The sequence below is a fragment of the Melanerpes formicivorus genome, unplaced genomic scaffold (genome assembly GCF_026170545.1).
Source record: "Melanerpes formicivorus ecotype bairdi unplaced genomic scaffold, bMelFor1.0.p_v2 SCAF_25, whole genome shotgun sequence".
Lineage (NCBI taxonomy): Eukaryota > Metazoa > Chordata > Aves > Piciformes > Picidae > Melanerpes > Melanerpes formicivorus.
The window spans coordinates 10628735-10648481 of NW_027142377.1; the positions used below are offsets into that span (position 1 = coordinate 10628735).

Sequence of the window (19747 nt, forward strand, 5' to 3'; positions counted from 1 at the left end):
GTAAAGAAAAAGGTCGTTGGGACAAATTATAGTTTCATAGTTTCATTCAGGGTTGGAAGGGACCACAAGGATCATCTAGTTCCAACCCCCCTGCCATGGGCAGGGACACCCTACACTAGATCAGGCTGGCCAGAGCCTCATCCAGCCTGGTCTTAATCACCCCCAGGGAAATTAATTACAAACAGTTGTATTTTTCCTTTCAGGTGTAATTGTTCAAGTCGTGCTCCTAAAGAAAGGGCCCTGAATTTTTGACTGTATAACATGTAGTAACTTTGACACATCAGACCTTGTGGTTGGTGGTGTTCTGCAGCAATCTTGAGCCGAAGTTGGGTGGCTGCTGAGCCTGAGGCAGGACAAGGCTTCACGGGCGCAAAGGTGTCGCAAATTCTCCTGAGGCGCCAGCGGCGGGAAGGAGACAGCACCGCTGCTAAAGCTGTTCTCTCCCGCAATCTGGGCCCCCGTTTGGACTAGCATCCCCTAAATATTCGTCTGAGATGGTGATAAAGCCACCTCCTATATAGAGGCCGCCACGGAACTTTTTCTATCAACGTTTACCTCACACTTCTCAGCAAGGCCCTGCGAAGCATGGCAGAGCCACCCCGTTCGCGCGAACCTCTTGTCCCTCCTCAGCCGCCGTAGCCGGCGGGACGTCGAAATGTGCTCGCTCTGGGGAATCGAAACTAACCCGCCAGTACGAAAGCAAATCCGTTTCGAGTTTACTGCGTGGCAGCCCGCCCTCCGCTGCTTCTCAGAGCCAATCGGATGGCGACTAGCTTGGGGGTTGCCTCTTTCTACTAACCGATGCCATGGCTGCCGCCATGGGTCGTTGCCGTGTGGCGCTCGGCGGGTTGGCCGCCAGCGGCGGCGGGGCCGCGGCACGATGGCGAAGGCTGCTGCCGCCGCCGGATGTCTGCGTGCTGCGGATGGCGCCCGCCCGCGGCACCGCAGCAGAGCCCGGACCCTGCCAGGCGGTAACAGTGGAGGTGGGCGGCAGGTGAGGGGCTCTTGGCACTCTGAGGAAGGGACTAGAGGGGGAAGGCGTTCCGGGAACACCTTGCTCCCTGAGCGTGTGCGGAGTAGAGGCTTTAGGTAACTCTCTGAGCAGGGGGCCGGCGGACCCCGCGGCCTCGTAGTCAAGAGAGAGCTGTCCGGGTTGGTGGGTTAAACGTGAGGTGAAAGTGCAGCTCTGTTGTTCGCTCACAGCGGGTGAAGGGCAGGGGCCGTTACTTTTCTTCTCTATGTGGATAAGGCAATATTGTGCAGCCGTGGGGAAAAGTTATTTTATGGGTGCAGGGGCAGATACTCTTTCCTTGTAAGCATGCAGCAGGCCTTATTGAGTGTGGTTTTGGTTTCTTGTGGTAAGACTGAAACTAAATGTGAGCAGGTGGGTGGTTCGTCTTCCAGGGCAAGCAAAGCATTTTGCCTCAAGGAGGCATGTAACTTTAGTTGACATCTGATGTGGCTTCAAGTCTTTGCTTCAATGTGAAAAGAAGCAGGACGTTTGAGGCAAAGGTGCATTACAGTATCACAGTACATTAGAGGTTAGAAGGGACCTCCAGAGATCATGGTGTCCAACTCCCCTGCCAAAGCAGGATCACCGAGAGTTTATCTGCACAGGAGCTCATCCAGACGGGTTTTGAATGTGTCCAGCGAAAGAGATTCCACAGCCTCTCTGGGTAGTCTGTTCTAGTGCTCCACCACCCTCACTGTAAAGGAGTTTCTCCTCACGTTGAGGTGAAGTCTCCTGTGTTCAAGCTTGAACCCGTTGTTTCTTGTCTTACTGCTGTGCACCACCAAAAAGAGATCGCCCCTTCCACTTGACAGCCACCCCTCAGATATTTCCAGGCATTGACAAGATTCCCTCTCAGTCTTCTCAAGACTAAACCAGCCTCAATATTAATTTTAAGATTGGGTCACTTTTGGTCAAAGAGTTTCAACTTCCATATCTAATGAGAATTTTTATGTCTGAGTGTAGCCATCGTTCTATACAGTTGGTGCTGTAGTGCAGATGTTACTGGAAAGTTTATTTGATTTAACTGTAAGTAACAGATTCTTTATTTCTGGTAGAAAGATGGAATTGTCTTCTGGAAAACTTGCTCGATTTGCAGATGGTTCTGCTGTTGTTCAGGTAAAAAAAAAATAATAATAATAAAATGTCTGCCATTTCCAAATGTCTGGGTTTGAACAGTTATTTGTAGTGGGATATCAGAGCCTATTAAAAAGATAGAGGGCCTCAAGTGGTAAATTAAGTCCTTTAATGAATTTACTACTGTGTTTTTGTGGAGAACATGTTTGAAAAGGAAAAATACTGGTGTGAAACATAACATTTATGTAGTGATTTTCTGCAAAAAATATTCTGGAGTTTCAGTTTGTGAATAAGTTTAGGACTTACTTAAGGTGACATTTTATCTGCAGGTACTTTCAAGACTTCTTTTTTTTCGTTTTCCTCCCTTAATCCAGCTAGGTGACACAGCAGTAATGGTCACAGCAGTCAGTAAAACTAAGCCTTCTCCATCTCAGTTTATGCCATTAGTGGTAAGTACTATTGACAAAATTGGTTTGATAATCATTGGCAGTCTTAGGAGCAGTAATAATTAGTTGAGTTCAAGTTGCAGAGGGGAGCAAGGAACAGACCCTGGACTTCAGAACAGCAGTCTGTGATAAAAGGACTAGACCTGTAGATGAGCAATGAACTCTGGATGTTGTCTACCTTGCCTTTAGCAAGGCTTTCCACAAAAGCTTTATGAACTTGTTGACTACAAAATCCACAACCACACGTTGTATTTCAGATGTGTGGAAAAATGGCTTGTATTATGAGGTCCAAAGGGCTGTGATTATTAAGGATTTATGTTCTACCTTCAGGCTGAATAATAGTGAGTTCCTCAGGGATCTGTCCTGGAACACAGCCTTTTCATATTTGTATCAGTGCCCTGGAATTCCTGTTTGCAGGTAACACCAAACTAGGGAGGTGCAGATAATACACCCAGAAGCAGGACTGTCATCCAGAGGGACTGGAGTTGGAGGAATAGGCCAACAGGAACCCTGTGAAATTCTCAAAGGACAAACAAATCCCTGAACTTGAGGTGCACTTAGTGCCCTGCACCAATTCTGTCTGGAGACTGGCTGACTGGCTAGTCCATGTATGATAGAAGATGAGAGTGTCCATTTGGGCATCAAGACAGAACCTTTGAATATGTTACCTGAATTCAGAGATCTAACCTTGCTCAGGGCAGGATATTGGATTATAGACCTTCAAAAGTGTTCCTTCTAACCTGAATAGTTCTGTGGCTCTGAAATAAGTAATCAGTTCTCTTTAGGAATTCCTGTCTTGTTCTTAAAAGGTTGACTATCGTCAGAAAGCTGCTGCAGCAGGAAGAATTCCTACAAACTACCTAAGAAGAGAGCTTGGTTCCACTGATAAGGAAATTCTTACAAGTAGAGTAATAGGTAGGCTGAAACAATTCCTCTACAGTGTATTTTAAATATTTTCTAATATCCTCATGAATGGTTGAAAAAAATCATCATTTACAGGTTTTGCAGAGTTGGTGGTTTCTGCAGTAGTGTCAGAAGAAAGCAGACTTGTAGTTTCTTGTTCATCACTACTGATTTGTAAAATGGTACATCAGCTGGAGCTATGTGCATAGTCCTTTATATACAAGCCTGTATCTTGAGTAATCTTGCCACCTTAGCTGACATTAAGATCCCATTCTAACTGCAGAGATGTTAGCACTGCAGTTGCACAACTCCCTGATCAGGTGGTAGAGACTACCATGCTAAACTCTGAAATACGGAGGCGTGCTTGCTGATTGGTGTATACTCATTCCCGCTTGATCCTGCTTGCAAAGTCAGCTCCATCATGGCTATCTCCATTCATGAATAAGTTAATACCTTGAAATTCAGTATTTATATGTCAAATATGTCAGCATCCAGAGATGGCAATGACAAGAATTAGCAGAGGGAGCAGCCTTTGAGTCCTGTATGTTTTAGACTGCAATAAGATTAATATGAAATCTGTGCATCATGGAAATAATGTGGTACTTTTAACATATGTGCTTTTGTTGCTTTTCTTTGTAGGTGGCCTATGTCCCTTCATGGAAAATATTTCCATGGAAATATGAAATAAATCACTTGTATCTTGAAGCACAGAGACTTTTTTCAATGGTTTTTACCTTGTATTTTACTTTTACTGCTGTTGAGTTTTTAGAGTGGATTATATCACGCACATATGATTGTTTTTCTTTGGGTCTATGATTTAAGTTGTTTTATTATTCTATGTAGGGGTGTTACAAGACAAAGAATTGCCTACTGAAAACCAAATATTTCTTAGACTTGGCTTATTTCTTTTGCAGATCGGTCAATCAGACCACTCTTTCCAATGGGCTACTTCTATGACACACAGGTAGGCTGCACTCTCTGTCCTTAACTATAGCTACCTTCAGAATGGAAAACGTGGTTGTGTCCAAAGAAAATGTTGTATAATATAAGCACCCTTTTAAGAAAAGCCATTTTTCATTGGCAACCAAGAGGGTTTCACACTTTAAAAACAGTCTAATACTGTAATACTGCTTTGTGAGTTCACCATCTCCTTTTCTTAAATTATGTTATTACCCACTGATTTCCAAATCCTGTAGGGGTACAGGGACAAAATTCAAATATCCTTTGTGCAACACAAGGAAAAAAGACTCATGGTATATGGTGTATGGTATGATACAGTATTGTGCATTAATGGAGGTTTGTGAGCTTTCCAGTTTAAATACTTGAACAAATTTTCATTTGCAGTGTAGGATTGGATAAATATGTGGAATGTTTTGTTTTATTGTCCTTAGCTTTATTTTGACAGCTAATGAAAATGTACAGGTCAAAATTATTCATTGTCTTTTATCTTATGCCAGATCCTTTGTAATCTTTTAGCAGTAGATGGTGTCAATGATCCTGATATTCTGGCAATTAATGGAGGTAAGAGGATTGTTAAAAATCATTGCTTGTGCGTGATCAACTCTGATACACTTCTTCTGATACAAATGTTTATCTTGTTCTAGCCTCAGCAGCACTTGCATTATCTGATATCCCATGGAATGGGCCTATTGGTAAGTATTTTGAAGTGATGGATGATTTGAACATTATAGAAGGCTTAAACCACAGTTTGTGCTGTCTTTTTTTAACCCAAATCTGAAGTCCACTATCTTTTGTTCCAACTATTGGAAATATTTTTACAATGGATAGCATTATTGCCTTTGAAAGCATTACTTTTCCTGCACAAAGTATACATCTGTGGGGATTTTCAATCCAGAAATAGTACAGTTTAGAGTCCAATAACTTAATTTTTTCCTTTAGAGAAACTCAGTCTTGAAAGGCATTGTTTAGAATATTAGCTGTATAATAATGCTTTTTCTCCAGGAACTCTAGAAAAGCTTTGTTTCATTTTGAGTATTTTGGGGGAAGAGAAATGATCTCGCTAAGAAGAAATATTGAGCTGTATTTTCCTTTCATTTTGCTGGAAAATATGTGCTCAAATGTCCAAAAAAACCCAACAGGCTTGCATTATATGCCCTACCTGGTAGTGCTATCTAAAAGAAATCAAAGAATAGATAATTTTACCTCAAAGATTTGTTCTTAATATACAACTATCATGCTAATATTTGAAAATTACCTCTCTGAAAAACAGAAATTAAAGCTGCAGATTAATTGTAAAAGTAAAATGATGCCTTAAAGAACTTCCTTATTGTAATAATAATTTTCTGGAGTTTCTTTGTAGGTGCAGTAAGGGTGGGGATGGTTGATGGAGAAACTATTATCAATCCAACTCGAAAACAGATGTCTTCTAGTGCTTTAAATTTAGTTGTTGCTGGAGCTGCACAAAATCAAGTTGGTAAGTAGGTTAAATATTAATACCTGTCAAGTGTTTGAATATCAGATACTTTTACACAATAGTAGGAATGAACAACAGTGGTTGGTTAGGTAATACTGAAGTGTATTCTATTTATGCAGTTTAATGTTAATCTGCATTTCCTCCACTGAGTTAAATTGTTATTGAATAATAAACCAGATAATTACTTGATTTTTAACTTTCCATTGATAGTTATGTTGGAAGCAACTGCCGAGAATATATTACAGCAAGACTTCTGTCATGCCATCAAAGTAGGAGTGAAGCAAACCCAGCAAATCATTCAGGGAATTCAACAACTTGTGAAAGAACGGGGTGCTGTCAAGAGAACTGTACAGAAGTTATTCATTGCTCCAGAAGAGATTGTGGAGTCTGCAAAGAAGTAAGTTCAAAACAAGTAACTTCCATCTGAATTCTGTTAAGTGACTCAAAATGCTTATTCAATGATTATTTAGTTTGCTGAGCCCTGATCAGATAATTTGGGGGCTCTGATGAAAAAAAGAACGTTTTGAACGCACTTGCTGCATTTTCCATGCAGCCTTCAGCTCTCTGGCTTTATACATAGTAAGAAGGCCAGGGCAAAAGAAACAGCCTGAAAACCTGGTGGAAACATTGTATGTTAATATGCCATTCTTGAGAAATGGTGACAAGAGGAGTCAGAGTGTTGGCCTGTCCCAGTTTGCTGTGGAAATAAGTAATTGCAGAGAGGTAGCAGCAAGAGAGGCTGAAGCAAGTAGTATTTATAAATGCCAGTCAGGTGCTTTCAAACTGCTAATGGAAACAAACATTTGCTCCTCACAAGTAACTAACTATGTAAGTGCTCTTTAAGCTGTGTTTTCAAAATGCTTTCTTGTCTTCCAAAAGATTTGCTTTTGACAAGATCTATGCCGTGTTCACAGATTCCAGCCATGATAAAGTAAGTCAGCAATTTAAACATGAAATCACTATTTTTTTAATCAGTATAGTAATTAAACTGGAGTAGGATCTAGTTTCTAAAGGGTGGGGGGTAAGAGGATGCGATCAGATTCTTATCAGTGGTGCCCAGGGATAGGACAGTGGGCAATGGGCACAAACTGGAGCACAGGAAGTTCCGCCACAGAGGTTCTGGAGTCTACAGATTCCAGACTTTCCTGGATGTGATCCTGGCAACCTGCTCTGGGTAACTGGTTTATCCAGGGGGAGTTGGACTAGATGATCTCGAGAGGTCTCTTCTAACCTCCACCATGCTGTGAACCCAGACCTCCTCTGTTATTCTGCCTTGTAGAGTTAACTGTTTGCAAATCCTGTGTTCTAGATTTCTAGAGATGAAGCAATTAACAAAATAAGGCTTGAAACAGAAGAACAGCTGAAAGGTATTTTTTGCTTTCTTAATATTTAAAGAATGCCTAAATGGAGCTAGCACTGCTTGGAGTTACAGTGTGCGCTTTAGCCAATACGTTTTAATTAAGTTCTATAAAATTCACTTTCCAACCTCTTATTTCCTTTTTTATACCCAGAAAAATTTCCAGAGGCTGAGCCTTATGAAATCATGGAATCTTTCAATGTGGTTTCAAAGGATATTTTTAGAAATCTTGTTCTGAATGAATATAGAAGGTAAGGTATATCAAACTCCTACTGAATGCTATTTCTGCCAACTTTTTATTGAAGACTACACTGACTTAATAATTTCTGCTTATAACTTTAGGTGTGATGGGAGAGATTTGACTTCCCTCAGAGATATTAAATGTGAAGTGAATATGTTTAAAATGCTCCATGGATCAGCCTTATTTCAGAGAGGTCAAACACAGGTAGTATCTTCAAATATCAGAAATTAAACGTTAATTTATCAAAAGCAGAAGGATTTGTCTCTTCAATTACAAACTTGTCTTTTTCTTCACATTGAAATAGTAATAAGTAGAAAACAGTTCAGATTTAATGAAAATGTGAGTTAAGACAGTAGACAAAGCTTGACTCCCTGCTCTCTGAACAGTATAGGAAAATGTTCTAAGCATGTGCTCAGAGTCTGGTAAGTGTTACTGTGTCTTCAGGCTTCCTGTAGAAGTAACAGAAGTTAGATGCTGTAAAGATTCTTCTGCAGTTCAGGTTAGCAAATAGGAGTTTTTTTGGTTGGTTGAGATTTGCCTTGTGGGGAGGTGATTTGAGAAGAAAGCTTTCCAGTTCAGGATGGCTTCAAGTAAAATTGCTGAAGTCCAAAATCATGTTTTTCATCCCTCCAGACCTTTATGTTAAAGGTACTTGTTGAAACAAAAGCTTTTCATGTCAAATATAATCCTGTCCATTTCTAGAAAAATGGATGACTTGGCTAATGGGTCAGTGGTACGTAGAGCAGTGCTAAATTGTGTGCCAGGAGGAATCTTTTAAAAGGAACTTCATATGTAACCTGGACTAAATAGGGAAATTTTACCAAAATATCAACTCAGTTATTTTTTGTTTGTTTGGTTTTCCCCTTTGCCAAAAGCAAAGGTGCTGCATAGATTGAATTAAGATTGTATGCAAGATTTCATCTCCTGTATTTTTGTAACTCATCCATTGATCTTTTTATTATAAGGTACATAGGTAGTTGCAAACAGTGATTTACTCCTAATGTAATGTACTAAAAGTAACCCACACTGCTCAGACATGCTCCTTTGCACAATATTGTGGCTGCATCTCACACTGTCTCTTAAGTGAAGTAGTTTGGTTTTGTAGTGAACAAAGTGTTCTGGGCTCCTGCCAGGTTAAGAAGCATTAAATTGGTATTTTTTTCAATGTGATTGCTTGTAAGATTGTATAATCTATACAGATTATTAGATTATACATAAGATTATGTGATGAAGGCAGGGGCATGTTTGCTGAAGCTATCATTTGTTACTGAAATAATATTCTTTGAGTCTTCATAACCAGTTAAAGTTGTGAGATATAAAAATACTTAAGAGCAGTTTATTTACCTTCTGTCTTTTTATTCTAGGTTCTCTGTACAGTTACATTTGACTCTCTAGAATCAAGTGTAAAATCAGACGTTATCTCAACAGCAGTGAGGTATGTATATCCTCTGGTGGTTTTTCAGTGGATGGTTTAAGCACATTCAATTAAATATCTTTGGACTTTGACAAATGTATGAAAGATGTGTAAAATCAGACTTTGAAGTGGCCTCTTTTTGGGAGATCTTGTCAGTTTTGTTTAAGATTACACTGATTTCATAGACATGCATTTGAAATTAGAATATGACAGATAACATCCAGTCTAGTTTTGAGTGAAAAAGAGTGGATTACTCTTCAGTCTGTAGTGTCCACATACTGAGTATTTTCAGATAAAACTATTGATGAAAGTTGGTTGTCTCTTTAGTCTAAGAATTCATAATCACACCTGGAACTTGATATGTATTCTACCTATTCAATCTTACTTCTCACAAGTTCTGAAGCTTTGCTCAGTCAGTTGGGTGCATGCAGCTCATGAAGTGCTGTTCTGTTTGTCCAGTTCGATTCAGAGGGGAAAAGAATTTCACAGACAGATAAATCATGGGTATCTCTCCTGAATTGAATCAACCTATTTACATATTCTTCTTTTGTCTCAAAAATGTTTAGAGAGTGAAAACCTTTGTCCTCTTTTTTAATGGAGCAAGGAAAATCTAATTTATGAGAGTCAACTTTTTGGGGAGTGGAAACTCCTTCCATTTACAGCTGTGGTTCAGTGATCACATCCCACCAGTGTGGGAGGTTTTACATTGAAGCATGTCAGCTTTGCTTTAGTTAAATTTTTTTCCTTCATGTGTTTGTCCATATTCTGTAATTTTGCTACTGCTGTAAATTAGTTTGTGTTAAATAATGGAGTTTAAATAGCAGCTACTAGTTTGCTTCATGAATGAGAGAGTGCTTCTATGAAATCACAGGCAAGTTTTGACTTGCAGTAACTCTTCTTATAAATCTTTTTTTTTTTTTCTGAGTTATTGCTAAGAATGAAGTCTTGTGCTATTTGGGTAAGTTGAGTGCAGATGCTTCTATTTAATCAAGAGCTATTTCATGATTACAAAGATTTTTCAGTTTTCTTCTGAGCACTTCTATTTATGAGTGTGTCGATCTTGATGTACTTAAAACTTGGATTTATGTTTTTTTCCTCACCAAAACCAGTAGAAGGAACTGATAAAGCCTATTCTATTCTAAACAGCCAGGGAACCTTAATTATGATGATTTCACATGAGTTTTTTTTCCCTTGACTATGCTTTTTAATTGGTTTACTACACAGAAAACCATAGGAAAAACATGTATGATCAGCAATCTGCTGGTTTGTTGGTTTTGCTGGGTCTATTTGTAAGCAAACCTGAATACTGTCTTATGTAGGTAAGAAATGTTTGGTTGCTGTCTTTTGACATTGTCTTGTTTTTAATTAATAGTGGAATAAAGGATAAAAACTTCATGCTGCATTATGAGGTGAGTTTTTACTGTTACAGCTTTCTGCATAATTCACAGGATGGCTCCATGTCTTGCTTCTAAAGGTGAAATTGATCACTTCTAAGGATATAAATTATCTGTAGATTTTCTAAAATGTATTAATTCTAATTAATATGTGAATTTGTACTGCAGTTTATGGACAAAAGTGCTGGTTTTCTAAAAAGCAGTAGGTAATTTGCAGTTTTATACAACCTTTTTAGTAACCAATATGGTTAGCCCCTGAAGAACGGGCTATTACAGAAAGCAGGGTGAACCTGCTGTATTATTTGTAGTAAACTCCTGTTCAGCTGACATACTACACCAAAAGTAAATAAGTGCTTTTACATCTTAGATCTCTCTCAGCCTTTGGAACTTGCCCAAAGTATTTCATACAGGCAACAGGCATATCTTGTTCCATTATCTGTATGACAGAAACAAGATTCCTGACATGTTGTTTGACAAGTTTAATTGGAGTAAGCTTGTTGTGGTGTTGTTAAACTACCTTGCAACTGCTTTATTCTCTCTTGCTCTGTGGAGGTAAAACATTCAATAAAAAAAATACCTAAACTTGTCTTGGTTTGGAAACTGAAGTGATTAATAGAAGTCATGTGGTGCTTTGATTTAGTCTTTTCTTTAATTTGTTTTTACCTTGCAATTCACTAAAACTTAACTTTTTTTTAAGGGTTTGTTTCAAAACTGAGGAAAAAATATTAGCTAATTTTCTATACACACTTTCTTGTTGGTTTTTTTTAAACTTCACAGTTTCCTCCTTATGCAACTAATGAGATTGGCAAAGTTACTGGTATGAACAGAAGAGAACTTGGCCACGGTAAGCAGACAAGAGAAATGCTGTTCTGTAAGCTTTAATGTTTTTGTCTGGTTGTATTTATGGATCACTTGGTGTGTTTTTCTTTTTCATCAGGTGCGTTGGCAGAAAGAGCTTTGAAACCAATTATTCCCCAGGATTTCCCGTTCACGATAAGAGTTACCTCTGAAGTCTTAGAGTCAAATGGTATTATGATTTTCTTATTTTTAACCTTGTGCTAGGCACTAATTTTGGTTCTCAAAAAAAGCTGAAGTTAGACAAACAAGGCATAGGCTTTTTAGGTACGGTATTTAAGGTACGATGTTTAATTTTTAACCTTCTTAAGAGCTCTCTAACCTGAGGTATTTAAAATAAAAAGATGTATATAGAATTAGAATTTAATAGAATAAACCAGGTCAGAAGAGACCTTCAAGATCATCGTGTCCAACCCACCTAAACAACTAAACCATGGCACCAAGCACCCCATCAAGTCTCCTGAACACCTCCAGGGATGGTGACTCCACCACCTCCCCAGGCAGCCCATTCCAATGGGCAATCACTCTCTCTGTATAGAACTTCTTCCTGACATCCAGCCTAAACCTCCCCTGGCACAGCCTGAGACTGTGTCCTCTTGTTCTGGTACTGGCTGCCTGGGAGAAGAGACCAACATCTGCCTGTCTACAACCTCCCTTATATGTTCATGGACAATGGACCTTTCTTTCCATTTGTCTAACAATGCAGTAGCAGAGAAAGGGAAGGAGTCCCCTTTGCATCTTCCTGCAAAACCCACAGATTTCTTATATAGAGTATTTTGTAGTAATTTTGATGCTTGGTGAGATTGATTTTTTGTTAGTGTTGGTATCAAAAAAAATTCAAACCATATCGCCCATTTCTTGTTAAAAACACTTCCATGACAGGAGCTTCCAAATTGTGGTTAGTTATTGTAGTATGTGTATTGCTGCACAGTATTTTCTAGCTAGCAGCAAGCTGTCAAACTGCCACTGAAGAATGTCTCTAGCAAGTTTTGTATCAGATACTTCTGACCAATGTTTAATGCTTTCTTTTTCCTCTGTATTTTAAACTCTGTAGGGTCATCTTCAATGGCTTCTGCATGTGGAGGAAGTTTGGCATTAATGGATGCAGGTACAAAATATGGCACTTACAAGGATAAACTACGTATAATAATGTGTTGGGATTTGGAAATGAGATTATAAAAAAGTATTTTTATTTACTAATATTAGGAGTTCCAGTATCAAATGCAGTGGCAGGTGTAGCAATAGGTCTCATTACTAAATGCAGCCCGGAAAAAGGAGATATTGAAGACTATCGCTTGCTGACAGACATCTTGGTGAGTATTTCTGGCATGTTCATTTTCTTACTGCTCAATTCTGTAAACTACCCATTATGGGCAAAGAATCTATGAAATGCCAAGTCATGTTTCTTACTTTTTTGGTAATTATTCAAGCTTTTTCATTTGAACTTTCAAACTCTTTCCAATAAATTTTGTCTTTTCTCTGGGGAAAAGGAGATTAGTAATTCTTGCATACTTTACTGAGAACCACAGTGTAGTGGATGGAGAGTGAACACTTGGCAGAGTTTTGGTGAAGGAAAAAGTGACATTATCATGCTGCTTAGTCTGCTTCTTGTGGCAGCCACTGATAGTACAGAATCAGCTGTGGGTCTGTTCAGAAATTAGTCCATGAAAACTCTTAATTTACAATGATAGAGGGGAACAGTGTTAATCCTGACCAGCAAAATACAGCTGAGGAAAAGCATGTGAGTCTCAGAAGTAATTCCACGTCTGCCAAAATATTTGTGCCTTATTGAAACGTAGAACATACTTGAGGTGTTGTGAAACTTCACATGGGAATAAAGTTACTCCAATTTACTTTCTTTCTGTCTGTGCTCCTAGGGAATTGAAGATTACTATGGTGACATGGATTTCAAGATGGCAGGTACTAATAAAGGAGTAACTGCCTTGCAGGTATGGTACCGTTAAATCTTCCTACAATGTAATTCCAGGAACTTACCTAAAAAAGCTTTCCTTACACGTTCATGTAACTTAATTCTCCTATTAGGTTGATCTAAAACTGCCAGGAATACCAATAAAAATTGTAATGGAAGCTATTCAACAAGCTACAGGTAGGTCTATATATGTATTTGCACACACTTAATAAAACTTCATTATAATAGGTTGAAATAGCAATATTTTAGTAAGAAAGCCTTTTTAAATAAGGGTTAGAACTAGTAATTCATATTTGGTAGTCTGTCACTTCAAGAAGTTCAGCTGACTTTCCAGGTGAGTTTATCATACTCTAACTAATGAAAGCTACACTCTGTTGTTCTTAACAGCAATCTCATTTATTTCAATAATACACCAAAACAGAACGGTGTGTGGTTTTAGGCTGTAGAAAATCAATAAATGTTCTGAAGGCATAGGTTTTGTGTACTCAGAGCAGAGTGTTGTACTGCAACACACATATGCTGCCTGAATTGTGCTGTTACAATAAGTTCTCAAGCTCGGCAGGAGGCAGATGAGTTAACCTTCATCTGCTTTGTAAGAAAAAGTTAAAAATGTATTTTAATCTTCCACCAAACTGTTTATTTTTCCTTCCTCCTCCTTTCCTTCCCTAACCCCCACAGCTGCCAAGAGGGAGATTTTACAAATTATGAACCAAACGCTGGCAAAACCCAGACCTAACAGGAAAGAAAGTGGACCAGTTGTAGGTAATGTTAGTTCTATGTTGCTAAGAATTCATGGTTTTTATAATTGTAATCTTTTTAACAATAATCTGCTGCTTAAACCTCCTTTTTTTAATGCATGTATGTTGTATGTTTCTTCCCTTTGAGGCTACTTTTCATTTGGGTTTTTGATTTTTTTATTGCCATGTGGGACAGCTATTTTGCTATACACCAGAAAACAGAATTAAACTGAGCCTATGTGAAGCTCTCATAAAATCAGACTTGGATATAGCTGTCAGTATATTGGTATGGCTTAAGGTAATTCACACTCATCAAAGTGTTTGTATCTTATGCTCTAATTTATTTTGGTAATTGCATCAATACTTAGCAAATAATACAAGTGACTATGGAAGGTTAAAATCTAAATGGATGTGACTTGGTTTTTTATGATAGCTTTCAAGATTATTATATTTAGCATTTCAAAGTATTTTTTAAATGGTTTTCTCAGAAACTATCCACGTTCCACTATCAAAAAGATTAAGATTTGTTGGTCCTGGGGCCTATAATTTGAAAAAACTTCAAGCACAGACAGGTAAGACATTCTTGCTTCCTGTGATAATTTATCCTAATGTTTTATTAGCATCTCTTCTCTATATGTGTATTAGTAGTGTGGGGTTTTAATTAGTGGATTCTGGTAGCACAGGTATTGCTAGCATAGCTATTGCTGAATCTTAACACTATCTTTATGCTCTTTCAAAAACTAAATAACTGAACAGAAATTTCCCAAATTGTTCTGCAGACCACAGTAGAACTGGTGTCTGTGCTTCAGCAGCAGCAACCTAACCAGTACTCATCTGTACAAGTCTTATCATGAATGTGCTGAAGTACAGATTAAATCTATGCAGCTTCTCTTCCTATAAACTAAATCTTTTGCTGTGGTTGAGAAGGGGACATTGAGCTCTTTCCTTCACTGCTTGTTGACTGTTTTCCTAGGATTGTGTGAGAGCTTGTGTACACTGTTAACACACTGGCATATGTTAGAAATCCAACTCACTGTCCCATGGTAGGAGTGCTCTGTACCGGGGCTTAAACTTGCAGGAAGTAGTGTGACAAAATTTTTCTGATCTTGTTCTATTTTTTGGAATAATTCTATTTTGTTTGCACAATGATTTGTCCTGCCTGACTTTAAGTGCCACATTCAAAGGTGGTGCCTTTTTCACTACCATTCCCTAAGCATGGCAACTGATGCTTTGAGATAAATGCAGACTGACAGGTCGTTCAGAATTAGGCCTAGAGCTTGACATTGTGGTTGCCCTCAGTAGCAAATGAATGACATTTATAAAGTATTAGGTATTTCTGTGATGCTACACTATTAAAAAACCTTTGTTCAAACTTTGACTTCCATCAGCTGTTAATGAAAATTATGGGTTTATTTAAAATATATCTGTGAAATTAACTTATGAAAGCCAAGATTCATTCACAAAACAGCAATTCTCCCAAGAATTTTTTCCTGACATTAAGGATTCTGATAATAATTTTGTGTTCCTTATGGAATGCAAATTTCTCCAGGTATTTGGTAAGCATATCTGTAATGTGGTTTCCATTGTTAGGTGTAAAGCTGTCCAGTGCCTCTTCTGAAGAATAGTCAAAATTATTATGACAGATCTTAATGAGTCTGTGCAAAGAATTTTGCTCTATGCAAGTCTTGACTGAGTGCCACTTTTCCTCTTGCTAAATCAGTAGCAATGTTCACCTCAAGCCTCTCAACTTCTGTTTCCAAGGTGTAACTGTAAGTCAGCTGGATGAAGAGACATATTCTGTGTTTGCCCCCACACCCAGTGCTATGCATGAAGCAAGAGAATTTATCCGTGAAATCTGCAAAGACGATGTAAGGGCAGACTTTTGTTGTTACCTTTTTTCCAATCTGCATTTGGTGAATTTGTCTTAACTGTTTTCTTTCTTTCTTTCTTTTTTTTTTTCTCCTTACAGCAGGAAGTTAATTTGGAATTTGGTGCTGTTTATACAGCTACAATAACTGAAATAAGGTATGAAAAGTACTCTGGAGTTGAATTAGAATAATTGACTTTTAAAGAATGCCAAACTTAGCTAGTGTGACATTGGCACCTGTAGCATTCCTGATGGTTTCTGTTGAAAATACTACTGTTTTTTAATAAGACTGTTCATTCTGTATTAGAATGTCACTATAAATCATAGAACTTAGGGCCCTTTTCTAGTCTTAGCATCTGAGAGAGATGGTAGGAATTTGCTTTTCCCTTTTCAGTCCCATATTAGTCTTGAAAAAAAGTTGCATGCACTTTCTGGATGCACTTATTACTAAAAATAAGTAATTACTTATTAATTACTTAAGTATTTAGTTCAGGGCAGTAATTTGTATTAACTTCCAGCCACTTCCAATTAAGAAAAAATGAGGTAACATATTGTGGTATAAAATTTTTTAAAAGGGAGGAATAAAGTTTTGCTTATGAAAGGTTTCCTAATGCTTGCTTTGGAATCAATACAGAGTAAATAACAGAGACTTGCATGGATGTATTTTGAAATAGCTATCCTGTTTTCTCTTTCAGAGATTCTGGAGTGATGGTAAAATTGTATCCAAACATGACACCAGTGTTACTTCATAATTCACAACTTGATCAAAGAAAGGTAATATGTGCTTAAACAGGTATAAACTAGACAGTTATGTTTGGTTTTAATTGAGTCTCACTACACATAGTCTCTATGAGCTTTAACACATGTATTGTTGTTCTAGAGCCCATTTTCATGCTAAAAACTTAGTTTAGCAGCACCTTTTTCTTTAATGTCTGCTTGCTCTGTATAAAAGCTGCAATCTAAATGCTACAATCCAGCTGTTCTTCAGATCTGCAATACCCTTTTCTAGATGACATTTAGAAACTGTTGTACGTAAGGTAGTGTTAAGCTGCTATGATTGTCTGAAGTGTGCTTGGAAGAATCCACAGAAGTATTTTTATAACTAAGATTGCAAAATTAACCATATATTTTTTTCCCCCCAAATCTTCCTGAAATGCACTGTGTTCTAGATAAAGCATCCTAGTGCTCTGGGATTAGAAGTTGGACAAGAAATTCAGGTAAATCTAAGTTTAAAATGCTAACAGACTTCTACTGTTCATAGAACCATAGAATTGTTTTGGCTGGAAAAGACCTTTAAGGTCATCAAGTCCAACCATTCTCTAACTCGACCAAGTCTGGTGCTAAACTCTCCCTCAGCACCATATCTAAACATCTTTCAAAGACCTCCAAGGATGTGGATTCAACCACCTCCCTAGGGAGCCTGCTCCAGTCTTTGAGAACCCTTCCAGTCAAGAAGTTTCTTCTAATACCTAACATAAACCTCTCCCATGGTGCAACTTGAGGCCATTTACTCTTGTCCTATCTCTTGTTACTGGAAAGAAGAGACCGACACCCACCTCACTCCAGCCTCCTTTCAGGGAGTTTCAGAGGGTGAGAAGGTCTCCCCCTCAGCCTCCTTTAGTCCAGACTAAACAACCCCAGTTCTCTCAGCCAGTTCTCAGAAGACTTGTACTCCAGACCCTTCACCAGCCTCACTGCTCTTCTCTGGACCTGCTCCAGCACCTCAATGTCTTTCTTGGAGTGATGGCCCCAGAACTGAATGCAGTGCTCAAGCTGTGGCCTAACCAGGGCCGAGTACAGGGGGACAATCACTTCTCTGGCCCTGCTGATCATACTGTTACCAACAGAGGCCCGGATATTGTTAGCCTTCTTAGCCACCTGGGCACAGTCAGGCTTATGTTCAGCTGGCTGTCCATCAACATCTCCAAGTTTTTGTCTTCTAGACAGCTTTCCATCTACAGTTCCCCAAGCCTGTAGCACTGTGGGGGGTGGTTGTAACTCAAGTGCAGGACCCAGCACTTGGCCTTGTTGTAGCTCATACAGTTGGCCTTGGCCCATCAATCCAGCCTCTCCAGGTCTCTCTGCAGAGCTGTCCTGCCCTCAAGCAGATCAACAGTCCCACCCAGTTTAGTGTCAAGTGCAAATTTACTGAGGGTATGCTCAATTCTCTCATCCAGATTATTGATAAAGATATTAAAATGAACTGGCCCAGTACTGAGCACTGGGAATGCCACTTGTGACCAGCCACCAACTGTGTTTAACTTCAGTCACCACCACTTTGGGCCTGGCCATCCAACCAGTTTTAACCTAGTGTTGTGTCCACCTGTCCAAGCCATAAGCAGCCATTTTCTCTGGGAGGATGCTGTAGGAGACAGTGCTAAATGCTTTGCTAAAGTCCAGGTAAACAATATCCACAGCCTTTCCCTCACCCACTAAGCAGGCCTTGTCATATACAAGGAGATCAGGTTCATCAAGCAGGACCTGCCTTTCATAAACCCATGCTGACTGGGCCTGATCACTGGGTTGCCCTGCGTGTGCTGCATGATGGCACTCAAGATCATCTGTTCATGACCTTCCCTGGCACCAAAGTAAGACTGATAGGCCTGTAGTTACCGAGATCCTCCTTCCAGCCCTTCTTGTAGGAGGGGGTCACATTTGCCAATATCCAGTCAACTGTGGCCTCTCCTGTTAGCCAGGGCTGCTCATAAATAGAAAATAACTTGGTGAGCACTTCTACCAGCTCCTATCTTGGAATTTTAACCAATTTTTAATTTTGTACTTATGAAGAAAATATTTTGCCATATCAGATTCCCTTTTTGGTGCTTTGTAAAAGCCTGATAATTCCAAGTGTGATGTATTCAGCACCATACTCTTGCTGTCTGGGCAAATGACGAACTCGACAGAGCGATACAGGCTAAGCAATGCCTATTTATGACTTTTCTGGTATCAAATTGAAAAACCCCACCCAAAACACCATGTTTTGAGGAAAATGATATTTCCAGTTCTAAGTTGGTTAGTCCCAAAGTGATTTGTGTTCTAAACAGGTTAAATACTTCGGACGTGATCCAACTGATGGTAGAATGAGGCTTTCACGTAAAATTCTACAGTCCCCAGCCACAACTGTGCTTAAAACCCTGACTGACAAAAACAGTATTGTCCTAGGAGGTACTGTTCCACAGTCATCTACTTCATCTCAGTGACAGGTAAGGCCAGAGGCACAACTTCAGGTAACTCAGTACTGCACTTTCTTTACAACTCTTGTAAAGAATTTTACCAATCATTTGTTTATATCCTACAGTTACCCTTCAGTGGTGTGCAAATACTGCTGGCCAGTCATGTAGCAGCATGTCATAAGTTAGCAACTGCCCTTTCATGTGCTGCAGTGAAGAGCCTGATACTGTAAAATTGGTTCAAATGCCTTAACTATTTAGGCATCCTAGACAGCTGACTTTCTGCAAAAGAAACTTATTTGTTAATCAACATCCGTGTAGCCATTGCCTCTTTTCTGCCTTGCTGCTAGGCAAAGAGAAGGAAAAAGCGAGGTTCTTCACAGTTTGGAGCTAGTGAACACTTCTCAGTCAATCTCAGTCAATTGATAGACTGCTCAAAGCTCTTCCCTGGAACAAGTTTCCTAGCATGTATTTTACTGTTGGTAGACTTATACCTAAACTTTTCCCAAAGCTGTTCTGTATGCTTTTTTCAATGTGTCTGGTTGTGAAGTCAAGAGTAATTAGCACAGTGAAGCTGGCAAGTGAAAATGCAATGATAACTTCACATGGTGTTCTCAGACTGATTTCTTACACTAGAAGAAAGTAAAATTCACTGAAGATATTTTTTTCAATGTGTTTTGATTTCATGCCTTGATATAATTAGTTGGTTACCAGAGTGTTTTCTGTCTCTTTCAGGGAAAAAGAGATGTGATTGTGGAAATACAAGTGACCTTTGCTAGAATCTGTAGATGTCATCACAAGAATCTGCAGGTGGAACCATATTTTAAAACAGACACTATTTATGCTTGAAAGTGATGTAGAACTTGGAAGTCATAAAATCAATTAAACACTTTCAAAATAAAAATAGAAACAA

At 38.9% G+C, this 19747-nt stretch overlaps 1 protein-coding gene across 2 annotated transcripts; it reads left to right on the forward strand.

Annotated features, from left to right (window-relative positions):
- Window positions 1-805: 805 nt before the first annotated feature.
- Window positions 806-19747, forward strand: PNPT1 (polyribonucleotide nucleotidyltransferase 1). 2 transcript variants are annotated; one of them, XM_068153280.1, is made up of 29 exons: window positions 806-994; window positions 2068-2128; window positions 2461-2535; window positions 3342-3447; window positions 4350-4399; window positions 4893-4956; window positions 5040-5087; window positions 5756-5869; window positions 6080-6266; window positions 6749-6800; window positions 7179-7236; window positions 7381-7477; window positions 7569-7671; window positions 8832-8902; window positions 10254-10290; window positions 11053-11119; window positions 11213-11302; window positions 12185-12238; window positions 12337-12443; window positions 13008-13079; window positions 13174-13237; window positions 13739-13822; window positions 14286-14369; window positions 15559-15665; window positions 15767-15822; window positions 16360-16438; window positions 16834-16881; window positions 18709-18867; window positions 19570-19747. In XM_068153280.1, exons 1-28 carry the CDS (start codon window positions 807-809, stop codon window positions 18862-18864), a joined length of 2379 nt encoding a protein of 792 aa, XP_068009381.1. In that variant the 5' UTR covers window position 806; the 3' UTR covers window positions 18865-18867; window positions 19570-19747. The 2 variants fall into 2 exon arrangements, with proteins under 2 accessions (XP_068009381.1, XP_068009382.1); XM_068153281.1 differs by having other exon boundaries at window positions 2465-2535.

Coding starts and splice junctions, on each gene's coding strand:
- PNPT1 (XM_068153280.1), top strand. CDS start 807: ATGGCTGCCGCCATGGGTCGTTGCCGTGTGGCGCTCGGCGGGTTGGCC. Junction 2,536..3,341: donor CTCAGTTTATGCCATTAGTG/GTAAGTACTATT, acceptor TGTTCTTAAAAG/GTTGACTATCGTCAGAAAGC. Junction 11,303..12,184: donor TGAAGTCTTAGAGTCAAATG/GTATTATGATTT, acceptor TAAACTCTGTAG/GGTCATCTTCAATGGCTTCT.